Genomic DNA, 15,937 nt, shown 5'->3' on the forward strand with positions numbered 1-15,937 from the left:
TTAAATAATGTCCTTTTACGCTCACCGTGACTAATGAGTAATGACTGCTAACGTCCATCATCCATCTGTCCTAATCTTCAATACTACCCCTTCCCTTTCTTGACACGTCGTCATATCTCCCTGGCCCCCGCCCTATTTCATTTGCAATTTTCCAACAAGAATGTAGGAGGCAAGTTCATGCATCCAACCCCCCCTCCCCACCACTATATATACCCCCCCTTTCCCTCCTCGCTCCCTCCCATCACAACTCACAATTCAAACCCCCAAACTTTCTCAGTCGACCCACCTTCAAAACGCACCGTTTCACCATGCCTTCCTCCGATTCCTCCGTTTCCGTAATTTCGCAATGCACAATTTACCCCCACCAGAAATCCACAATCAAATCCCTGAAGCTCTCCGTCTCTGATCTTCCTATGCTCTCCTGCCACTACATCCAGAAGGGCGTCCTCCTCGAATCCCCGTCCTGCTCCTTCGCCGACCTCCTCCCCTCCCTCAAACACTCCCTCTCCCTCGCCCTCTCCCACTTCCCCGCTCTCGCCGGCCGCTTCGAGACCGACGCCGACGGCCACGTCCACATAGTCTGCAACGACGCCGGCGTCAATTTCGTCCATGCCAAAGCCAAGACCCTCTCCGTCGACGCCGTCTTGCGGCCCAACGCCGACGTTCCACATTGCTTCAGGAACTTCTTCGCCTACGAAAGGACTTTGAGCTACGCTGGCCATGTCAGGCCTCTGGCCGCCATCCAGATCACCGAGCTCGCAGATGCAGTCTTCATCGGATGTACGGTCAACCACTCCGTTGTCGACGGTACCTCCTTCTGGCACTTCTTCAACACCTTCGCCGAGATTAACAGAGGCGCCAAGAAAATGTCAAAATCTCCTGATTTTTCCCGTGACACCGTCTTCAACTCGCCGGCGGTGCTCCACTTCCCCGAAGGCGGCCCTAAGGTAACCTTTTCCGGCAACGACCCGCTGAGAGAGCGAATCTTCCATTTCAGTAGAGAATCGATTCTCAAACTGAAAAACAGAGCCAATAACACTCTGTTTAAAACAACACATAACTGTAACGGTAATGGTAACGATTACGGAAACGGCCTTTCTGAATCGGCCGAGATTTTCGGGAAGCAGTGCAATGACAGCTGGAAAGCCGTTCCTCGATATAACGGCGCGAAAACGTCGGAGATTTCGTCATTTCAATCTTTGAGCGCGCAGCTCTGGCGCTCCGTGACACGCGTCAGGAATCTGCCCCATCCCAAAACGACGACGTTTCGCATGGCTGTGAACTGCCGCCACCGCCTCCAGCCGAAGATGGACTCGCACTACTTCGGGAACGCGATACAGAGCATCCCGACCGTCGCTACTGCCGGCGAGCTGCTTTCTCGAGATCTGCGCTGGGGAGCCGAGCTCCTCCACAAGAATGTGGTGGCGCACGATGACACCACCGTTCGCCGCGGCGTGGAGGATTGGGAGAGCGCGCCGAGGCTCTTCCCGCTGGGGAACTTCGACGGTGCGATGATCACTATGGGCAGCTCGCCGCGATTCCCGATGTACAACAACGATTTCGGGTGGGGCAAACCTCTCGCCGTGCGGAGCGGCGCGGCCAACAAATTCGACGGCAAGATATCTGCGTTTCCTGGGAGGGAAGGCAACGGGAGCGTTGATTTGGAGGTGGTTCTGGGTCCCGAGACGATGGCGGGGCTGCTGTCCGATGGAGAGTTTATGCAATACGTATCGGCTGTAGAATGAGCCGGGTTGTAGCCGATCCAGCAGTGACGGTAGGTGGGTCGTGGGAATTAGGAGTGGTTTTTTAGTGTATTTAAAGCGTGGCTGAAATTTTTTTCGAAAATTAGGACATGTCAAAACTTAGTCAATCGCTGTGCGAGATTGATTTGGACGGTTGTGATGAGACGTCAAACAGCGACGTTTTGGCTACTAGTGTGGCGTGTGTTGGGTTGTTGGTACTTGCCATTTGGCAGGGAATTAGGATATTATGTTATGTACAGAGACCCTTATTCCCATTTTTTTTTTTTTTAAATGAGACATCTTCTTGACTATTAGATTTAACTTTAATAAAATTATGTAGCTGAGATTAAATTACAGGCTACAGAATCTCAACCACATGATTTCATTAAAGTTAAATCTAACGGTTAAGAGGATATTCTTTTTCTTTTTTTTTTGAAAAATATGTATCTCTTTCCTTAAACGCTTCCATGTTATGTATATTATATATTTTATCTGCATCATAAATATGCACGTGACGAAATTGCCCAACTTAATCTGATAATAATCCATTCCATTATATCGTTTATTTGGCAATATTGACTGCTCATATTCCTAATTGTTTAAGCAGACAATCAAATTCGTAAAATTTTGCCCAACCAAAAGAGGTTATTGAAGTGATATAACCTGGTGGTGATGGAGGGTAGCTTTAACTTTTAGGTCAATAATTTTTAGTGACGAGCTTTATATCCAAATCATAATTTGACATACATACAATAATTACTTGGTCAAAAAACGGAACCAAGTATTTGCGAGAGCAAAATCCTAACTAACATAAACTCATTTCTTTACTTGCGTTCTACTAGTCAAATATCTATTTAGATTGTATTTATTAAAGTTTTAATCATTCAATACAGAAAAGAATCAACGCAAAGCAAATTGGATTTCGATTGAGTTTAATTATTCAGCAAACATGTTTCATGTAAGTCTTTCGCATAACATTGTATTATTGAATTTGAACGCTGCGTAAATGGTAAACCCGTTCCATGTAAATGTCATATTTGTCGGTAATGGAGACACAAATATCCCAAATGGTCCCCAAACCGAAAAACGTCTGAGAATGAGATAAACCTCGACCATTGAGTCCCAATGCCAAAACTTGTTTTCATGGGGCAGCTTAGGAAAGCACGTTAGATAGATTCTCCTCTCTTTTTACACTTTTGACAAGCATTTGATTTGGTGTTTTGCAAATTAGCCACCAAATTTGTTTTGTGAGATTTTCGTCAAACTTCCTGTCCAAACCCAACTCTTAGTTTTACATTGGACACATGACCTAAATTAACCTAATTAGCACGAGTTGTGAGGAGGAAGTGAGGGGAAATGGCTTAGAATTAAAAGAGATCAACGGTGTGACTCTAACTAAAACATTGAGCTAACTGCGGTCAGTTTTGTCTAAAAGTACATGTTTAGTGCCATGCTAAGATTTCAGAAAAACGCATCTTTGCTCCTTACTTCAGACACTGATATCACCCACACCTTAATCTTAGGTTTTATCATGATAGGCGTCGTTTTACTAGTTTGCATTATTGTGTCAAGCCTCCAATGTGAAACTTTTACACTCTTCAACAAGAACATAAGAGACGTCTAAATCCAATCCCATATGCTATGTGTGACGAGCTTGGCATAGAGAAAAATACTTCCCTGCCCTGGTTTCTCTATCCCCATTCTCTTCCTACATGCATCGAATGATTTTTCGATGTGAAGAAGTTAATGAACACCAAATATCTTTCTTTCCCGACACTTACTGTAACTAGCCGTCCAAGTACCGTATCTATGAGTGAAGGAGATGAAATGCAAGTGAAATGCATGGAATCAAACAGTGACTTTGCACTTGAACTTACTGTCATCTGACATCTGACCAAAAGTTACCTCGTTAAAACAACATACGAGGAACTTGCACAACGTTAGATGCACAAAACTTGCACACAGATCTCTCACTTCCCATTTGGTTGTGTAATAAAATTACAAATTTCATGGTAAGATGTTGCAAAGACGGGTTCGAATGCACTTTCGTGAGCAGACAAAAATTTGCAAGAGACGCCACACTTGACATTGTCTACCGTCCAATATGTACAACAAATAATTTACAATTATCCCAAGTACAATCCACCAATAACTTCTTTTGAAAGCGCAAAGCAAGTTTACAAATCACTAGTTACCTGTGGCTGAACGCGGTAGAAGCCGAAATCACCTGTACTTGATTTCTGGTGTGGTTGGAGGAAAAATGCGCTTCATGAACCACTGCAACGGTCTCAGAAATTGCGCTCTCTTCTTCCTCCAGAACCAAATGGCATCACTGTATTGCTCATTTCGAATTACTCGTGTGGCTGCTTTCCAATCGTACTTCTCCATTTCCTCACGTGCTGCCTTGCCAATTGTTTCCCTTAATTCCTTGTTCTCCAGCAGGGGCTGCAACTTACTTAAGCAGTCATCAAGGTCATTGTAATTGTAGAGAAAGCCAGTTTTCCCCTCCTGATCTGCCGGAATTATATCTGGGATTCCACCAGCACGAGCTCCAACCACGGGGATACCTGAAGACATAGCCTCCAATACAACAAGCCCTAGTGTCTCTGATTCTGAAGGCATCACAAAAACGTCACCACTGGCATACGCCTGAGATAGCTCTTCACCTCCTAACATTCCTGTAAATACCGCGGGCATGCCTTCAAACAGTTTTTCCAGATCCTCCCTGCCAAAATAAAAGCCATATCATTAAATGAGTACCAGTGATTCTTATGTTGAGAAAGGAACATGCTTTTCCCCAAAGTTCCAAATAATAAGCCCTAACACCAATGGTAAGCTGCTGCATCATTTTTTTACGAGCTTTTCTGTAGAAGCAGATTACTCCCTAGAATTCAAGAAGTTCATTATGTACCAGAGTAATACCTGTATGGTCCATCTCCAATGAAAGCAATTCGTGCTTCGGGAAGCCGATCCATGACACTGTTAAATCAAAATGGTTTATGGGTTAATCGCTGCAAATTATAGAAATATTTGTAAAATCAAGGCACATATTACAGAGGAGATCTACCAAAAGATATAACAACATCCAAGTTTAAGCTTTAAATATGTTATTTTTAAGAGAGAAGAACACTACCTTTTCAGAAAATCCAAACTCTTCTCCACTCCAAGTCTTCCAACATGAACAATTAAAGGTTTCTCAGGTTCGCCATTGCTATTCATGACAACATACACGAATCAGAATAGTTTCCAACCTGATGGGAAAGTGAAAGACACAATTGACAAATAGAGGCACTACCTCAGTCTTATACGCATTTCATGTGAACGGAAGCAGGGATTGAAGCTTTCAGAATCGACACCCTTATTCCAAAGACGGATTGTATTAGCTGCAAATAAGCACTTAAAGATTAGTTTAAGTTAGTGCTGAATGGACATGTTTTTTCTATTCAGTCAACAATTTCAGAAAAGTGAATCCGGGATTGAGACATCAAACGAGTTTACTATATTCACCTGCGGCCACCCCAGCTTCTAGGAGATCCTTACTGATTGCAGCTGATGGCACTAGCGTGAGATCAGCAGCTCTGTGCAGAAATTCTGATAACAGTAATGTTAATTATATGCTCTCGTATCCATATCACTATATGAGGCCATTACAAAGGTAGGGTTACATACTTATGACTAACCACATGGGTTTCACCAGCCAACTGAAAGTGTATCTCGGGATATATCTGCATAAAAAACAAGACCAAGGCTCAGTACTAAGCGCTCATTGACATATATTACTTTCTTCGTAAGCAGTTATATGATTTTTCAAAATATATGACGATATCTGACAAAGTTTATGCTGAAAACTTGAACAAAATTAAGAATTAAACTCACACTGGCACATGAGTGTGATACGACATCACTATAGGGACAGATAACAACTTAGCGATAATGAGCGCGCCGAAAACCTGAAAAATAATGTTACGTGTCAGCCATCTTTTCAATTCTTTGTTGTTACTCTATTTTATCGATGACAAAATATACAGAGTCAATCTACCATCTACAAAGAAAAGAATAAGAATGAATTAAATACTGACCATAATTCCAGGTGAGGATGCATGTATAATGTCAGGCTTGAACTGAGCAACCTCCGAAATTATTCTAGGACTAAGTGCAAGGGAAAGGGGAACCTTTTGATACAAGGGGCAGGGAAAGCTGAGAAATAAAACAGACAAGAGCAAACCAAAGAGAGAGAGATTTAGGAAGAGTAATGTTTTGTTTGCTTTCTGTCTATTATTTTTTATGCACTAAACTATTAGAAATTAGATCTCTATATAGCTTACCTTCGGGATCCAATCAATTTTGCTCCATAAAATTCGTCAGGAACTCCTTCGTGGGTTGTCACAACCATCACCTATACCATGTATCAGTAAGAAAATATGTCAGTCCTCATGCAAAGACAATCGGAATTAGGAATTTCATTGTCATGAAGTCTAAACAAGCCAATGTAACTACCAGTTTAGCCAGGAATCTCATTCTCACTAATGCACGTTAAATTAAGGAAGTCCATACTCAATATAATACAAAGGCATTGAGAGATAAAGAATTTACCTCATCCCCCATTTCACGCAAGTATCTAATGAAATTCTGGAACCGATTTTTATAACCTGACACATATCTGTAAGATAAACCGAAAAACAAAACATTTCAATAGGGAACCTTTGGTGGTGTATATTAGCTGAATATTTAACAGACTAGAAATTACAAATCATCGTACTAAAGCTCAAATTACGTTTCTAATGTGCTATACTCCTGTACTGCAACAAAGACTTACATGAATGCAGTACATTATTTTTATTTACGTTTACAAAACCATAGTTCAGTTGTATCAAAGCTTAATGAAAATTCTTTCACTTACTCAATAAATTTCCAACGGTCAGTAACTCAGAACACGAGAGAAGCATAGTGGGAATGAGATAATAATAATAATAAGCAAGACTCAGTTAACAAATACAAATCATACTACCTATTAATAGTGAACTTCTAGATAACTGGAAACCGAGCAATCTCTAAGATGACAACTGATGCGAAAATAATACAGGACGTCTCCTATGTTCAAACACGTCAACCAACAAGCTCACAAAAAATGTAACAGAATAGGTTTTATCAAAAGATGAATCATCCTTCATCCAAGGGGAAAAAGAAAAAAAGAAAAAAAAAGGATGAATCATCAACATATAAAGACTATTATAGTACAAAACCAGAAGATAAAATCAGCACAAAAACCTTCAGTCAGAGCAACTAAACTAACCCACAGTACTAAACTAAAACCAATCGGCAATAGGGGAATGACCTCAATTCCTTGCAAGGTTCCTTAATTTCCTGATGTGGGATTCACATTCTCGCACTCCTTATAAGCCCTAAAGTTCCTTCATTCCTTGACATGGGATTCAAACTCTCGCCACTACGCTCATGTGTGGGGTCATTTAAGCCTAACACGTGGAAAATACATATTGGCAGATGTGGAAGCATGTGGACTGTTGGGCTCAACATGTAGGTTAACATGCCCATAAGGAAGTTGAGGTACAACCTTAAAACCAATTGGCCATAGGGAAAATACCTTAATTCTCTTATTTGGGATTCAGAGTATCAACATGAAGACCATCAAATTCCCCAAATAAGTGGACAAATACAAAATTAGAATTAAGATCCCACTCTTATGGCAGCCAAAATGTGAAACAACAAATGCTATCCAAATAAAAACAGCACTTAATAGCTAATGGACAAAACTAACCAATTACTCATCAAAATGAGCCCAAGAGACGCCCATGACATACCAGAATGAACAAACCAGCAAGCCGGATAGCAGCTGGCATATAACCAGATTACTCTACCATTGAGATGGAAAGAGCCAATAAATCTACCAGCTAAAACAGCAGCACAAGCCACGTTCTTAAACCGAAACTAAAACAACCAAATTGTAGCTTAAAGTTAATGACTAGTTAACATAGAACTTTCAAAGGAACCACAGATGCCTTATAGTCAAAGTTCTAAACCGACAGAAATTCTCGATGTAGGACGTCCGTCATAGACAGTTCATCAAACACAATTTGAGTCATATCTAAAACCAGGTTAGATCCAAACCTACTGCCACAGGCAGCACCTAAAGCCACAAACTTCACTCAATTATGGCTTAAAATTTTAAGCAACCATAATTAAAAACAGCAAAAGAAAGCATTTCGACAACATGGGTAATCTCAAAATTGAAAATTTAGCGAAGCTAAATCATAAAGTTCCTAAAAAATCTACAAAAAAAAAAGGTCAAAGTAGCAAAACAGTAGAGATAGAGACTCACGCAAAGGGAGAAGGCTCAACAAAGAGAGCAATGCGACGAGGTCTGGAGTTAATCTCTGACTCAACATATGGAGGAGGACCCTCTTCTACTTCCCTTTCCTCTAGCCCAACCTCTGTAATTGTCATGTCGCTGGCTTTAAGCTCAAGTTTTCTACTTTTTGGTCTCTGGGAGGCACACAATCGAACACCTTGAGTCCAAAGGCTACTGGGTTTTGTTCGTGAGGATTGGCCGCCTGGGAATCTGAGGGGAGGAGAAAAGGCAGATGATTGGGTGGTGGATGCAGAAAAGGAGGGAGGGGAGAGAGAGGGATTTATAGAGAGAGAAGCAGGAGAGGAGGTCAACATGATGAGTATAATGTAAATTGCAATATAAAAGGAAGTAGAAGTTGGAATGGAAGAGGGTTTTTGTTACCAAATTTGTGGGAAATATTCCGTTGGGATTAAGGAATATCATAAAATTTGGGTTCATGTGGAGGATAAGATGAATTATTTGCTAGGAATCTAGATGACCTTGAAGGACCTTTGGCAATGAATATTCTTTGGGAGGTGGTATCAAATCCAAGCTCTCTTATTAGCATATGCCTCATCTATTCCTTGTTATTTTGAGATGTTTGAGAACTTGAGTTGAATCTTCTTCTTCACCATTCAACAAACCAATAAAACGAGGGAAAAAAATCTATACGCAATTCAATTTAGAGATATGGTAAAGAGCGTATCAACGTCAGTATGGATAATTCTCGGTACATTTCAAACGTAATCCGTAAATAATGATTAACTTGAAGTGTTCACATGCATGTGACTAATTATCTCAGTTTTGGTGAATGAGGTTACTAGCTTGAGTAGACAATTCTTAGCCATTGATATGTCCTAAATATAATTATCTAATAATCAACGGTCTAAAGTTGTCTATACGAAGTGACGGTTAACTTAATTAAACAAAATTTTGTAGTAACCAAGAGTTGAGAGCTGCTTACTTAAACGGAACGAATTAGTCCACATAACCCTTTACTAAATTAGGACAAGATGGAAGATTAACAAGTAAAGGAATAATTATATAATGTAATGCGTATATGGTTATACTTTCTCCTAGTTAACAAGAAAAGAAGATATGATATGGTGTCAAGGCATTAATTACTTTACAATTGCGTGTATTTTCTACAAATGTACAATATTTTGTTTGTAGCATTGGCCATCACTTGATAATATATATATTTTTATTGAGAAAATTAGAATTAGATGCCTCATTTTAGACTTTTGTAGATTAAACATTTATGCTTTTTGAGTTTTTTTTATTAAGCTTTTGAAACATTTAATTAAGATACTTAGACTTGAACTACTTCAGATTAATTGAAATTAATTTACATTTAAATATCTGCTATATATTTTTAATAATTTCAATTATAATTAGCTCTAAAATTTTAAACTTTTCAAATCTAAATGTACACCCACGACAAATAGAAACGTACCAACATTAAATGACAACATACCAACGTCAAACAAAAACGTACCAACCCCGAATTAAACCGTGCCCAATTATAAATTATATTAAAATGAATATTCGTCTTTTTGGAATGTTTAAAAATATGTTTGATTTAAATAGTCTTGTTTTTTGGTAGATAAGTCTCTGGAACAACTTTTAGTTGATCGGAGATAAATTCCTATTATTGTATATAATGCTAAATAATAACGATAAATCATATAATTTTGAATTAACAAAAAAGTTATTATCTGTTGATTAATGACTCTTTCTAGAAAACAAAATAATTAATTAAGGTAATTTAAACTTTTACATTGTTAATGACTCTTTCTATAAAAAAAAAAAAAAAAAAAGAATTAATTAAAGTAATTCCTCATTATTAGAACAAAAAATAATAAAACTTATGTTTTGAAAACAAATGTACCAAAAATTCAAATGTACCAAAAACTAAATGTACCAAAAATTCAAATGTACCAAGAAGCCAAATGGACCAAAAATTCAAATATACCAAGTAACTAAATGTGCTAAGTAACTAAATGTGCCATTATAATCAAACGTACCTAACAACGAGTTTTGTTACATTCTATTTAATTTACTAAAATAAATATTTTAATAAAAAAAAATCTTAAATCATTCTAATAAGAGATGCATAAATATATGAGGAAAAAAGGGAACGCTAACGTGAATAGACTTCTAATGAAATAAAATTAAAGTACCAAAATTGTAGGGAAAATGTTTAATCAAATTTGCAAAAAAAAAAATAGATGTTTAGTCTATGACATTTAAAAACGAGGAGTTTAATTCAAAATGTCCATTTTTATTTCACACTTAGAGAAACATATAAACAAATTTGAATTACAGTCAAACTGTAAAAAAAAAACATCTTGGATTTCACCTTTATCCACAAATTGCCATGTGGAAATTGCCACAGTAACACACACAACCTCCATCCCACGGAAAATTCTTTCATCCGATTCGTGGTGGGTCATGGGGAATGAGGATGAGGATCGCGAGAATTCTCAAATCGTGTTCATTTATCATATATTATATGGTTAAATTTCATCAGGTATTGCTCATGTTTAATTTTAAATAAAAATATTTAAAATAATTTCTAATTGTAGGATGTACGAGTTATAAGGTAATAGTGGTCCTCAATATCAAAGAGATGAGTATGTGAACTTTATTGTGTCTGATACTGCACTGACACACACACGTGGTCCGAATATCGGATCCCAAAATTTCACCCATCCTATAAATCCTTGCCTCATCATCACAGAAAAGTACCAAACAAAGAAGTTCCCCCACCATTACTATTACCAATTATTGTATTTACCGATTTTTGTTTTTTTGTCAAACTATAGATTTTGGTAAATTAGTTACTAACATGATTTGAATCCACATCATCATGTAAGGGTTCAACAAACTTCCACCACTGTGGTAACTAATTATTGTATTTAATGAATTTCAACTTTTGATAAATAGTTGACGGAAATTTTTTATAATATCATATGAACTAATACACCCTTTTCAATTTGTTATATGAACTAAAATTTTAAAATATTTGTCATATCAACTTTTCAAAATTATTAATTTATCATCTCATCCTAACATTGTTAAGTTTTTCATTCAAAATAAGTCATCTACGAGTGTTCTAGGTTATTTTGAACTTTTGACCTCCTTTTCACAAGTTATTCATTTCTCTTTAGTACAAACTCTTAAACTTTGGCTAGTTAAGTACACCACTAACATGAAATTGTGGCTAATTACAAGCTTTGAGAATTCAACATAGTCAATCATGTTCATAGAAAAAAGTGGTCAATCATGGCCATCTCTTTCATTTCATTGCTACCATACCAAGAATATTAGTCCATTGCTTAATCATGTCCAAAAGAGGAAATTGTAGAAATGGTCCCTTAACTTTAATCCAATTGGAGCAATGGTCCCTCAACTTTATTTCCATCACCATTGGTCCCTCAACTCGTCAAAATGTGCGGCTATGGTCATTTTCCTTTACACCGTCAATAAATCCGTTAAATTCAGTCATGTATGTGGCACATGAAACTGACTGTAGGGGCAATTAAGGAAACATATTATTTCCCGAGTTGAAGTTAATACCCATCCCCAATTGAAACTTCCTCCACGCCCAATTCTCAAATTCCCACCATGTATTGCAGTAATCAACTTTTAATGAAGGAAAACAATCACAGAAACTCAGTTTCGAAGCGGTTATGGATGATGTGATGTGGAAGAGATTTACTGCACTAGTATAGAGAAGAAGGGAGAAGGCTTTACTGCACTGGTATAGAGGAGAACGCATGGAGGAAGAGGCAATTCACTGAACCCAAGAGCAACATGAATAATTTGGAAGCCACTGCCAATGAGCAAAAGGCATGGAGGAAAGGCATGGATGTGTTACAGTAGTACCAAGAAGACAAGCATGAAGAATGAAGTAAATTGCAATTCAACATACAACACTTGCTAGTTTGGTTTTTTAGAATTTACTAAAGCATAAATATGTAACTGGTTCTTATTTGCTGCTTCCGTGTGTTGTGATTTTCCAAATGTGCACACCTGCCTAAATAGGCTTAGTAATTATGAGCGTTTGCCTCAATGGCAACATAGAAAATACAAGCTCCAAACAAATGCTAAAGGGAAAACAAGTGATGACAAACCGACAACATTGGGACCCCAAAGTAGGACCACAAACACTATAATATCAACAAAAGTTGCAGACACAAGAATCTCAAAAGAAAGCATGACAAAGATGAAGAAATCAACTAATAAAAAGGAAAATGATCCTCACCAGATTCTGTTTTTGGAATCTTGTGATCGTGGTCGTTCATCGTACATCGTGTGGTCAGTTTTCGTTAGGTACTATTTATATTTAATTTTAATTTTTAAATTTCAAATGATTTCTGATTGCAAGATGTACAATGAACGGTCACAATCACGAAATCTCCGGGATCCCCAAAAAAAGGATTCGGCGATGATCATTTTCCCTAATAAAAGGTACATATTCTCCTCGAAAACACCCATATAGAATAACAAATTATAAAAGGTTCTAGTTTTCCAGAAAACCTTACAATATTTCGGAGGATCTCCAGTCCACCTCATGATATCCGACAACTCCATCATCCTCTGCTAAACTAACCTTGAAATTGAACCTTACAACACCCAAATTTCCGATTGCAAACCTAAGTGCACTGAGTATTATCAGTTTTGGAGGGATTGAACACTCAAACAACTCATAAATAACCCTCATCGCAAAACCCTATCCAACCTCTTTTGCTGCGTTCGATTGACTCCAACCTAAGGGAAATAATATGTTTCCTTAATTGCCCCTATAGTCAGTCTCATGTGCCTCGCACATGAGTGATTTTAATAGAATCATTAACGGTGTTAAGGAAAATGACCATAGCTACACATTTTGACGAGTTGAGGGACCAATGGCCATGAAAATAAAGTTGAGAGACCATTGCTCCAATTGGGTTAAAGTTGAGGGACCATTGCTACAATTTCCTCTGTCCAAAATCAAAGCACTAGGTAATGAGAAAAGTGTTGCTTAAATTTCACAACATTTTCAATTGATTTCCTTTAAATCCTATAGTTATCAGAGAGAACTTAATGGAGTTAGGATGATATGACAAAGTAATCATGAACTTAACGGAGTAATGAGGTATTGAAATGCCCATCATGAATAAACACAACCCCTACACACACCTAGGAGCACCCCTTCCTGCATATCCATACGAGAATCGGGTATGCGGGTCAGGAAAGGAAAGCGGGGCAGGAAAAATAACCATTCTAGTGGTTGATAGTGGAGCAAAGGCTGGCTAAAACGTACTACACCACCGGATGGCTCATCTTAATGTTGAGTCTTTCTCCTCTGCCAACTCAACGTCGTCGTCACCCGCTAGATAAGGCAACTTTGAACATAAGTCATAACTTATTTTGGATAAAAAAAAACCTAACAAAATAAGAATGAGATGACAAATTAATGATTTCAGAGTTGATATGGCAAATCACTTGAAATTTTATTTTATTTATGTAAATAAAAAATCCAATAAGTGAAGAAATGGGAGTGTGAAATTGGATTTACACCCGACAAAATCTTCATTTGTCTTTTACCTAGAAGATTTTACACTCCAACTATGCATATATTGTTGGGGGTCCCAATTATTCAGCGTCCACTTGTTCGTGTCATACTTTCTACATCTGGCATTTGCATGACATTTTGGTAGGACCATTCATTTGCAACAATTATTATTTTTTTAAGGCTAGTATTGGAAGAAAGCATACTTTTACTTTTCCATGTTTCCTTCCATGTTTACTTTTCCATGTTTCCTTCCATGTTTTATGCTTCCATGTTTCCTTCCATGTTTTATGCTTCCATGTTTCATGCTTTGTTTTTTCTTTTTTTATGTTTTGCTTTTCCTTGTTTTCGGCTCCTCCCGTTTCTTTTCCTTGCTCATTTATATGAGCTTTCCTTGTAATTGGTTTCATACAATTTCACACAATACAAATATAGACATTCAAAATTCAATATGGTATCAGAGCAGTGACCCTAACCGGCCTGTCTCTGTGGTGTTCTCTTGAGAGATTTGTGAGCTTCTTGTCCTTCAATCATGGCTGAAGAAAGCTTAGTAAATTTGGAAGGAGACGGCTCTCATGCTACTCCACCATCAACACACTCAGATATTGATATCAACCCAAATCAACGTCTTAGTTCTGTCTTGCTAAATGAGTTTAACTATCTTCCATGGGAGAGAGTAGTTTCTCTTGCTCTGGGAGGACGATCAAAGCTTGGTTATGTTAATGGTGCTATTCTAATGCCTGAGACTACCTCACCGGAGTATGATGCTTGGCTATGCAAAGACCAGTTGGTCATGTCGTGGCTACTCAATTCCATGGATCGTAAGATTGCAGAAATTTTTAGCTATGCTGAATCCTCCATGACTCTTTGGAAAAATCTCAAGGAAATGTATGGAAATCAGAACAATGCGGCTAGAGTGTTTCAGTTAAAGAAGGACATTGCTGGTTTGCAACAGGAAGGGAAGCCATTTGTGCAACATCTTGGAAAGCTGACCACTATGTGGAACGAGCTGAATGTGTATCGACCACACACCATCGACGCTGCTGTGCTAACTAAAAGAGCCGAGGAAGACAAAATATTCCAACTCCTAGCAAGCCTGAGCCTTGAATTCGAAGATCTTCGAAGCCATATCCTCATGAATCCCGACCTGCCTTCTTTTTCAAGTGTGTGTGCCACAATTCAAAGAGAAGAGGTTCGAAGGAAAGTCATGACCTTGGACATGAAGGCAAATATACCAGAAGCTAGGGCTTACTTCTCTAACCAAAAACTTGGTGAGGAGAGAGGCTATAAAGAAAAGAAAACTGGCTTAAAATGTAGCCATTGTGATGCTGGTGGGCACTCAAGAGACCGATGCTGGATTCTTCATCCAGAGTTAAAACCAAAGTTTCCTAGGGATAACAAAGGTGTCTCGAAAGGCTCGTACAACCCTTCTTACAAGGCAAATCATGTTGCCACAACTTCTTCTGATGGAGCACTGAAGTTCACCACTAATCCAGCTGCACTGATCAACGAGTTTGCTATGTTTCTTCACAAGAAACAAGGTCTTGGAGATAGTGAAGGACCACTAAATCAGTGTGACAACAATCAAACTGCACTACTAGGACAGTTTGCTGGCTTCCTGGCTGGAAATGAAGGCGTGGTACAAAGGGACATCCCAGGTATCTTACACTCCTTCTCAACTGCTCTCAACATTGGTAATGTGCATGATTATTGGATTATAGATTCTGGAGCCACTGATCATATGACTAACAAGTCTACAAACTTGCATAAATTTGAAAAATTTTCTATTCCATCCCAAGTGTCAGTTGCCAATGGAAAAAATGCTATGGTTGTGGGAAAAGGAAAAATACATTTGATCTCAAGTGATGTCGAGTCTGAGGCTCTTTATGTTCCCTCATTCCCTTTTCAACTTTTATCTGTTAGCAAGATCACAAACTCATTAAATTGTCTTGCCATTTTCTCTCCCAAAAATGTGATCTTTCAGGATGTAGTCACCAAGAAGACGATTGGTGAAGGATTTTTCTTAAATGGTCTCTACTATCTTTCCAAGCATATTCAAGTTCCCAAGGTTTTTCAAGTCACTTCAAGCTTAGCTCAAGAACAACAACTTTGGCACCAACGTCTAGCACATCCTTCTGAAAAAGTTCTATCCACCTTGTTCCCAAATATGTGCAAAGTTACAAGTCCTTGTGATGTTTGTCATTTTTCTAAGTTTACTAGATTACCATTTACTTCCTCTTTGTCTAGGGCTAGTAACCCTTTTGAAATTGTGTATTCCGATGTTTGGGG

At 38.3% G+C, this 15,937-nt stretch overlaps 3 protein-coding genes across 3 annotated transcripts; 2 read left to right on the forward strand and 1 right to left on the reverse strand.

The window, feature by feature from the left end:
- The first annotated feature begins 242 nt into the window (after positions 1-242).
- Positions 243-2,022, forward strand: LOC137721822 (BAHD acyltransferase DCR-like). Its single transcript, XM_068460831.1, has one exon. The coding sequence runs from the start codon at positions 309-311 to the stop codon at positions 1,743-1,745; it is 1,437 nt and encodes a 478-aa protein (XP_068316932.1). The 5' UTR covers positions 243-308; the 3' UTR covers positions 1,746-2,022.
- A 1,662-nt stretch (positions 2,023-3,684) lies between these two features.
- LOC137722454 (sulfoquinovosyl transferase SQD2-like) lies at positions 3,685-8,651 on the reverse strand. The gene is made up of 11 exons (XM_068461457.1): positions 8,080-8,651; positions 6,336-6,402; positions 6,068-6,138; positions 5,822-5,939; positions 5,619-5,692; positions 5,412-5,467; positions 5,250-5,333; positions 5,038-5,125; positions 4,876-4,953; positions 4,665-4,721; positions 3,685-4,467 (listed from the first exon to the last, which is right to left on the reverse strand). The coding sequence occupies exons 1-11, from the start codon at positions 8,421-8,423 to the stop codon at positions 3,966-3,968; spliced, it is 1,539 nt and encodes a 512-aa protein (XP_068317558.1). The 5' UTR covers positions 8,424-8,651; the 3' UTR covers positions 3,685-3,965.
- A 5,529-nt stretch (positions 8,652-14,180) lies between these two features.
- LOC137722073 (uncharacterized) lies at positions 14,181-15,393 on the forward strand. The gene is made up of 2 exons (XM_068461059.1): positions 14,181-15,287; positions 15,370-15,393. The coding sequence occupies exons 1-2, from the start codon at positions 14,181-14,183 to the stop codon at positions 15,391-15,393; spliced, it is 1,131 nt and encodes a 376-aa protein (XP_068317160.1).
- Positions 15,394-15,937: the final 544 nt, after the last annotated feature.

The sequence above is a fragment of the Pyrus communis genome, chromosome 17 (assembly GCF_963583255.1).
Source record: "Pyrus communis chromosome 17, drPyrComm1.1, whole genome shotgun sequence".
In the NCBI taxonomy this organism is placed as follows: Eukaryota; Viridiplantae; Streptophyta; class Magnoliopsida; order Rosales; family Rosaceae; genus Pyrus; species Pyrus communis.

Bases quoted from the DNA above. Each gene is read 5' to 3' on its own strand.
- LOC137721822 (XM_068460831.1), top strand. From the start codon at position 309: ATGCCTTCCTCCGATTCCTCCGTTTCCGTAATTTCGCAATGCACAATT.
- LOC137722454 (XM_068461457.1), bottom strand. From the start codon at position 8,423: ATGTTGACCTCCTCTCCTGCTTCTCTCTCTATAAATCCCTCTCTCTCC. The intron at 5,334-5,411 runs GTATGTAACCCT...TACTGTTATCAG, and splicing joins ACCCATGTGGTTAGTCATAA to AATTTCTGCACAGAGCTGCT. The intron at 4,468-4,664 runs GTATTACTCTGG...TTATTTTGGCAG, and splicing joins ATTGGAGATGGACCATACAG to GGAGGATCTGGAAAAACTGT.
- LOC137722073 (XM_068461059.1), top strand. From the start codon at position 14,181: ATGGCTGAAGAAAGCTTAGTAAATTTGGAAGGAGACGGCTCTCATGCT. The intron at 15,288-15,369 runs GTACAAAGGGAC...ATTGGATTATAG, and splicing joins TGGCTGGAAATGAAGGCGTG to ATTCTGGAGCCACTGATCAT.